We start from the raw sequence: 7,652 nt of genomic DNA on the forward strand, positions 1-7,652 counted from the left end.
AGTGGAGGGAAGAAAAAAGGAAAATGCATTTATAAAGGATTTATCACGTAAGACACTGTGCAAAGTATTGGCTTTACAAATATGAGTAAGTCAGGCAATCCCTTCCCTCAAGGAGCTTACATTCCAATAGGGGAAGACAACATATAAAACAAAGTTAGAAATCATATGGAGGGTAGGTGAGGTTTGGAAATGGCCCAGACATGGCATGATGGCCTGGTTTTGAGCATGATAAGGCAAAAGTTCTTTTACTACAACCCAAGAGCTTTCACTGGAACCTAAATGATCCCTACTTGGTCATACTTTCTAGGAGATTCTAATTCAGCTATTGTTGGTGAACTCAGAAATCCCTTCCCATGCTGAAATTCAGTGAGATGCTATAACACTCACCTTAAGCTTCAATATGGGCTGCTCTCCACTCTCTTCACAGCACAGGCACAGTTCAGTCTCTGCTATTCCCAGGTAAATAGGATTGCCTTTGTCTTTTTCAAGAGACTGATCTCGGCATGGTATGCTCATCATTGAGACTGGGAATAAAAGAATCAGTGACCACACAGGGTGAAAAAAATGTGAGGATCAAGAATCCATTTCTGAGAAAGAGGAGGGTGATGGAAGAGGGCACCATCCATTTAAAGAGAAGAGCAAGGGAATGCCACAGTTGGACTTGAACTTTAAGGATATTGAGCTGGAAGTGCCCAGGGAAGGAAAGGGAAATGAAAAGCCTAGGTCTATGGGAATCTCCCATACATGCCTGGGTGGAGAGGTCATCTGTTCAATGACCTAGTCCTCATATTGATTCCATTTTTCCTTTGGACTTTGGGATCCCTGATAGGAATCCTAGCTCCTGAATTTGAGCACAGTCCTCCCAGGAAGCATCCCAGGGGAGGGACTTCTGACCTCACAAAAGAGCAATCTCCCACACTGTTGCTTCAGCCATGCTTGCAATTTGCTTCATCTGATTTCCCTTCAGGTAACACCCCTGACTAGGCAGGCTTGGCAGTCTCTTGAAAGATAGTTTTGTGTTGCTGGTATGGTACACATGATGAAGATATGACTCCTGATTAGCTGAAAAACTTCTGGTAGAGAAGCAGAGAAACAGAGAAACAGAGGTGGAATGAGAGAGAAAGGATTGATTTTTGGCTAACAGGAGATGCCCAGGAGGAGCTAGCACTCCAATATGTTTGTTCATTGATTCCCAGAACCTGCACTCCCAAAGGCTACAAAGAGCAGACCTCTGGGGTAAGATTGTTCCTTCCTTGGTAGAGCTGAGATTTCCCTTCCCTTCCAAATCCCAGATACACCTCACTCATATGTANTTCCCAAAGGCTACAAAGAGCAGACCTCTGGGGTAAGATTGTTCCTCCCTTGGTAGAGCTGAGATTTCCCTTCCCTTCCAAATCCCAGATACACCTCACTCATATGTATTCTTCTGCCCAAACTAATTGGTATAACTTCCCTAATTACTGTTTTACTGTTTGCTTTGCTAGTTATGTTTGTTCATTATACATGATCATTTTTTATGTAATTAGCATTTTGTGGAATGGGATACAAGCTGGCTGAGATGTGATTAACTGTTACCCTTTTGTTCTAGGAGAGGACTACTTAATCCCAGAGTGACTAGCAAAAGTGGCTTTTACCCTAAACACCAAGAAAGCATTGTACTTCCAGATGGCACATATCTGATGTGCAATAGATAGATATAATTCTGGCCCTATAGCCCTTTTGAAGATTGGAGAGCTAGGGAGTTATCACCCAATCACAGTCATCCTCTTACTTGCCACAAAGGTAGAAGTGGCATTATGAGATGCGAAGTGTGGAATTCCATATCCCAGATCCATTTATGGGTCACTCTACATACTACCTGGGGCCTTGGGTCCAGTTCAACTTGCTACAATAAAGTTATAAATTTGAACCTAAAAAGACCTTATGGGTCATCAAATGCAACCCCCTCATTTTACAAATGAGGAAAATGTGACTCAGAGAGCCTCTCATGCCTAATAACTGCCCAAGGTGACAAAAACTCTTAGGGAGGAGTCTAACACAGATCTCCCTTATGCCAACTTCATTGCTCTATCCAAAGTGCCACCTTAGTTTGCCTGTAAAAAAATGTCATATGAAGAAAGCTCCCCACCTCTTTCCTGGATCTCAGCAACCTAGGCCAAATTCATTTACTCCACCTTGGTGCTCATTCTGTTCCTCTCCTCCCATTATCTCTCCTCCCAGCCCCATTCTTCCCATAATTCCTTGGCATTAGAATCCTCCCAAGTTGGATTGCAAAAGATTAGTCAACCTGAATTTTTTCTCCCACCTCCATCCTCCCCAAGCATTATTCTACTGCTCTTTTGTCTCTGACTCCATGGAATAGCACAATTTAACTCTGACAAAGGCCAGCCTGCCCATTCCCCTACCATCTTTCGCTACCTGGTATAAGACTTTCAGGGCAACTGGGTGGCACAGTGGATAGAGCTCTGGCTTATAGTCAACAGGACCTGAGTTCAAATCCAGCCTCAGACACTTGACACTTACTAGCTGTGTGACTCCGGGCAAGTCACTTAACCCTGATTGTCTCACCAAAAGAGCAAAACAAAACAAAAAAAAAATATTTTCCTTTTCTCCCAAACTTTATGCCCAATAACTGCCCAAGTCATCCCTGGAATTTTTGAGCTACAGGTATCTGTCCTAGGGGACACTGTAAAGAGAAGGTCACCCAAAGCATGAGACTGCCTCAAAGAAAGAGAAAATAGGGCCAGGTTTCCTACTCACTTGGGTGCACGTCTACATCCTGAGGAACTGCTATGAGGGTCTTCTCTTGAAGGACCAAGACTTGCTGATGGATGTCACGAATTCCCCTGAAGTTAGGCTGTTCTGCTGCTTCTAAATGACAGTTGTTACAATGTAAACGTCATTGACCGATGAGGTTTAAAACTGACTTAATGGGTTGGTTTCCAGGAAATTTCAAATTCTGTGTCAGCCTATGGAGAAGGATGGACTGATATTGATGGAATACAGTCACCCAACAGAATCCACACATGGCCACTTTCTCTCTATATATAAATCCCTACTGTGATGACCAAAGAGCTGTGATCGTGAAGGAGGAAACTGCAGAATTTCAGAAGTGGAAGGGAACTTAGAGCCCATCTAACCAACCCACACCCAAACACTGAGTATGTCCAGCAAATATCCATTCTTTTTTTTTTTAAGAAAACCTTTAATGTGGAGAACCCCATCACATCAAGAGACAGCTCAGTTCCACTTTGGAACAGCTCTAATTGTTAGAAGGTTTTTCCTAACATTGAGTCTAAATTTACCTCTTTGTAAACTGTAGTCTTTACCGTTTTAGTCTTCCGGAGCAAACAAGATGGGCCAAATCTCTCTCCCCAGGATTGACCTTTAAATCCTTAAAGATGGTGATCATTTCCCCATTGAGTCTTCTTTTCTCCAAGCTGACCCTCCCCACCGTGTGACCTGAGCCAATAAATTAGCCTCTATTTGCCTCACTTTCCTCAATTATAAAATAAGGATAATAAAAGCACCTATTTCCCAAAGTTGTTGCGAGGATCAAATGAAATAATATTAGTAAAGCTCCTAGTACAGTTCCTGGCACATAGTATTTGTTATATAAATGCTAGTTGTTGTATTATATTATTATTATTATTATTATTATTATTATTATTATTGTATGAGGAAACCGAGGCCCAAGGATATTAAATGATTTACCCAAGAACACACATGCAGTAAGCATCAGAGGAAGAATCTGAACCCAGGATGTCTAACTTCAGAACAAGTGGTTTTTCCATTGCCCCACAGCTAAATTTTCTCATTCTTACTAGCCTGAGAGCCAATGTTGTCCACCAAATTGTCTGCTTACCTTGAGCTTGTGAATTGCAGTTGCCTGTCTTCATGATATGATTCTCTCTTCTCCTGTAAGAATAGATTAAAGGTCATTGATTTGTAGGACTTTCTTCAGGTCTAGATCCAGTTATAGCCCCATACTTAACTTTACCTCAGCTCCTCTATCCAGAAAGGTGTGGCTGAGGAAGGAAGGAAACAAGAATTTATTGGGAGCCTTAATAAATTACAATGGGCCAAGATAAGCACTTTACAAATGTTAGTGTACTAAGCCTTTTATAAATATTATATCATTCAATCCTTATAACAACCCTTGGAGTTAAGTACTGTTATCACCCCCATTTTATAGTTGAAGAAACTGAGGCAGAGATTAAGTGACATCCTCAAGGTCAAATAGCTAATAGTGTTTGAAGTCAGATTTGAGCTTGGGTCTTCTTGAATCCAGGCAGAGCACTTCAGTATATCACTTAGCTCTGCTAGGTGAAGAAGCCCCGTGGGCCATGGTTCAGCAGGACTTGGCTACTGGACTAAATAAATTCACGATGGTTCATCTTCCCTGGCACCCCTGGGCACTCCGCTCAGTTTTCTTAGCAGAGATCTCCCCTTAACCACAGGCATCATCTCCTATATCCCTCAGAACAACAAGTGGGAACAGCAAACCAGCCTTCAAACCATACTGCCATTCAAAGATCCCACCAATGTTGTAGTTTCCACTCTTAGGTAAATATATCCCTAAGAGTTTCCACACTGAACCCAGCTCATCAGCCATTAGTGCCCACTCCCAGTGAGCAAAGGAGGAATCTGCTAGCCCCATGGGACATAATGGACCCTATGGCAAAAACAAAAACATCTTGATCATAGAAATACTTGGGCTCAGACCCACACCTATTTCTGGAACCCAAGGGACAGCAGTGATAGAAAGATCCAGAGACAGACAGTTTTCAGTTACAAGAAGGATTAAAAGTACCTGTTGTAACTGTTCTCTCCAATTTTCCTGAGCTATTGGGTTGTGATGGTTTCTTTAAGCTCCAGTGAAATTTTCTGGGGCTGCTTGGCCTGTTATCCAGTTGAAGAACTGAGTCATTCTGTAACTTGGGTGGGGACAGCTCCTACCTTGGAACTTAAGGAGCAGTGTCTGAGGTTGCTCCCAAGGTTGCCAGAGACTATTGAAAAGGTGACTAAGTGGGGAGGGTGGGGTCAGCAGCAGTGGGAGGAGGCTGGGCTGGGCCCTAAAGGTTCCACAGTAGTTTGACTTTAAAAAAATCTCAAGATCCCTGTGTTTCTGTCAAGGAGCTATTTACATAGCAGAAAAGTAGGGAAAAATTTTTTACAGCAATTTCTCTAATAAAGAGCTCTTTTCTCAAGTATATAGAGAACTGGGTCAAATTTACAACAATATGACTAATTTCCCAATTGACAAATGGTCAAAGAAGATGAACAGGCGGTTTTTACAATGAAGAAATCAAAGCTATCTATTGTCATATGAAAAAAAATAGTCTAAATCATTATTGATTAGAGAAATGCACATTAGAACAACTTTGAGGTAACACCTCACATCTGGTTGGCTAAAATGACAGAAAAGGAAAACAATAAATGTTAAAGTGGATATGGAAAAATCAATTACTAATGCATTGTTGGTGGAGTAGTGAACTAATCCAATGACTTTGGAGAGCAATTTGGAACTATAACCATGTGTATACCCTTTGATCCAGCAATACCGCTATTTGGTCTGTACTCCAAAAAGAAGAAAGAAAAGAAAGGAAAGGAAAGAAGAGGAAAAAAGAAAAGTGTCCTTTATGTAGAAAAATATATAGCAGCTCTTTTTGTGGTGACAAGAATTGAAAACTGAGGGGATGTCCATCAATGGGGAATGACTGACCAAGTTATGATGTGTGATTGTGATGGAATCCTACTATGCTATAAAAAAAATGACAAGTAGGATGATTTCAGAAAAACCTGGAAAAACTTACACAAATAAATTCAGAGTGAAGTGAGCAGAGCCAGAAGAACATTGTACAGAATAACAGCAATATTGTACTGTGAATCAACTGTGAACAACTTAGCTATTCTTAACAATACAGTGATCCAAGGCAATTCTTGATAAAAAATGCTATCCACTTCCAGAGAAAGAACTGATAGAATCTGAATGCAGATTGCAATATACTTTTTAACTTCTTTTTTCCTGTTACATTTTTTGGTCTGTGTTCTTTTTTGCAACATGGCTAGTATGGAAACATGTTTTTGTGTGACTGTAAATGTATAATCTATATCAAAGTGCTTGCCTTCTCCAGGAGGGGGGAGGGAAGGGAGAGAAGGGAGGGTGGGAACTCAGAACTCAAAATTGTAAAAAATGAACACTAAAAATTTTTTCTGCAATCAAAAATAACATAAAATAAAGCTCTTTGGAAGCAAAAATGAAGGAATGAGTGAAAAGAATGGAGGACATGAGTTGTGTTAATCACATGGAGACCCAGAACAGGGATAGATGAAGTGCACTACCATCCACTTTGGGGGTTTGAGTGGGGAGAGAATCTTATATAAACTGGTATCAAGAAGGGAGGAGAGCTCTTCAGACCTGACAAACTGTTGAATCTCCTATGGATTAATGTCATTGACCTGGTTGCCCCACTACCTCAAGAGCTACCCTTATACAAGATACCCTAAAAGTCTATTAAAGCTTAAAATTACACTAAGACTTTTGAACCATCTGATTAGAGTGGAACCTGGTGAATAGCCCCTTCACTTCCATTGTAGGAGAGATAGGGAAACCCAGTTTTTAAGAAAAGAAAAGAAAGCTATACAAATGCTTGATCCTGCAGGCAATAGGAAACAAGTGCCATTTATTGAGTAAAGGAGTTGCATGGTCAGACCTCCCCTTTAGGGCAATCATTTTGGCCACTCTGTGGAAGATAGAGAGAGACCTGGGGCAGGAAGATCATTTAGGAGGCTGTTCCTATACAAATGGATGAGAGGTGATGAGGACCTGAAGTTGATCAATGAGAGTAGAGGCAGAAAAGGAAAAAAAAATGTGAGTGATGACATGGAGTCAGAAACTAGCTTTATTCTGAATGTTGAATGACCATTTAAGAACTCAAAGCAGTCTAACTGATCTCACCAAAACCTCCTGAGGTAGGTTATGTATGATCCTGTTTAACAGGTGAGGAAAATGAGGTAGACATTAATTATGACTTACCCAATGGTCGGCCAGTGACTGAAAAGGGAGTGGATGGAAGAGGTTTTGTGGACATGGAAGTGGCAAGATGCAGAGTGGCTAATAGTGAGGAGTCAGGGATAATATCACTATTGCAAACTGGGGTGACCGGAAACACAGTGGAGCCCTCAACAGAAAGAGGACAGTTCAGAGGAGTGCATCTGCTGGGAAAGATAATGAGCTCTGTTTTGGACCTGTTAAGTTTGAAATGCCCACAGAACATCCATTTGAAATGTACTTGGGAGTTGGTAATATTTGTCTTAAGTTCAGGAGAATGACTAGGTCTCTATATATAGACCTGGGTATTATCTGCATAGAGATGATAATCAAATGATATGAGCTGATGGGGTTCCTGAGCAAGACTATAGAAGGAAGGCAGAAGAGGAGAGGAGAGGAGAAGAAGGGAGAGGACAGGAGAGGACAGGACAGGATCTTGGGATATGACCATGGTTTGGAGTTTAGGAAATGAATGATGATACAACAAAGAAGACTGAGGAGTGATCAGATAAGTGGATGATAACCAATAGATCAATTTCTACCAATACAAATATTCTTTTTGCTAATGGAAAGAAAGAAGTAAACAAATATTTCTTTT

At 41.0% G+C, this 7,652-nt stretch overlaps 1 protein-coding gene across 3 annotated transcripts in view; it reads right to left on the bottom strand.

The window, feature by feature from the left end:
- Positions 1-4,990, bottom strand: part of LOC114030820 (interleukin-36 alpha-like) — a 7,003-nt gene extending 2,013 nt beyond the window's left edge. For 2 of the 3 annotated variants that reach the window (XM_027845725.1, XM_027845727.1), the window contains exons 1-5: positions 4,814-4,990; positions 4,001-4,028; positions 3,866-3,918; positions 2,761-2,871; positions 388-524 (exon numbers count right to left, since the gene is read on the bottom strand). In XM_027845725.1, coding sequence (XP_027701526.1) covers positions 388-524; positions 2,761-2,871; positions 3,866-3,899 — 282 coding nt within the window. In that variant the 5' untranslated portion in view covers positions 3,900-3,918; positions 4,001-4,028; positions 4,814-4,990. The remainder of the gene's footprint in view (positions 1-387; positions 525-2,760; positions 2,872-3,865; positions 3,919-4,000; positions 4,029-4,813) is intronic. The other variant, XM_027845726.1, reaches the window with a different exon arrangement.
- Between the last annotated feature and the right edge of the window lie 2,662 nt (positions 4,991-7,652).

The sequence above is a fragment of the Vombatus ursinus genome, unplaced genomic scaffold (genome assembly GCF_900497805.2).
Source record: "Vombatus ursinus unplaced genomic scaffold, bare-nosed wombat genome assembly UNPS02015016.1, whole genome shotgun sequence".
NCBI classification, from domain to species: domain Eukaryota; kingdom Metazoa; phylum Chordata; class Mammalia; order Diprotodontia; family Vombatidae; genus Vombatus; species Vombatus ursinus.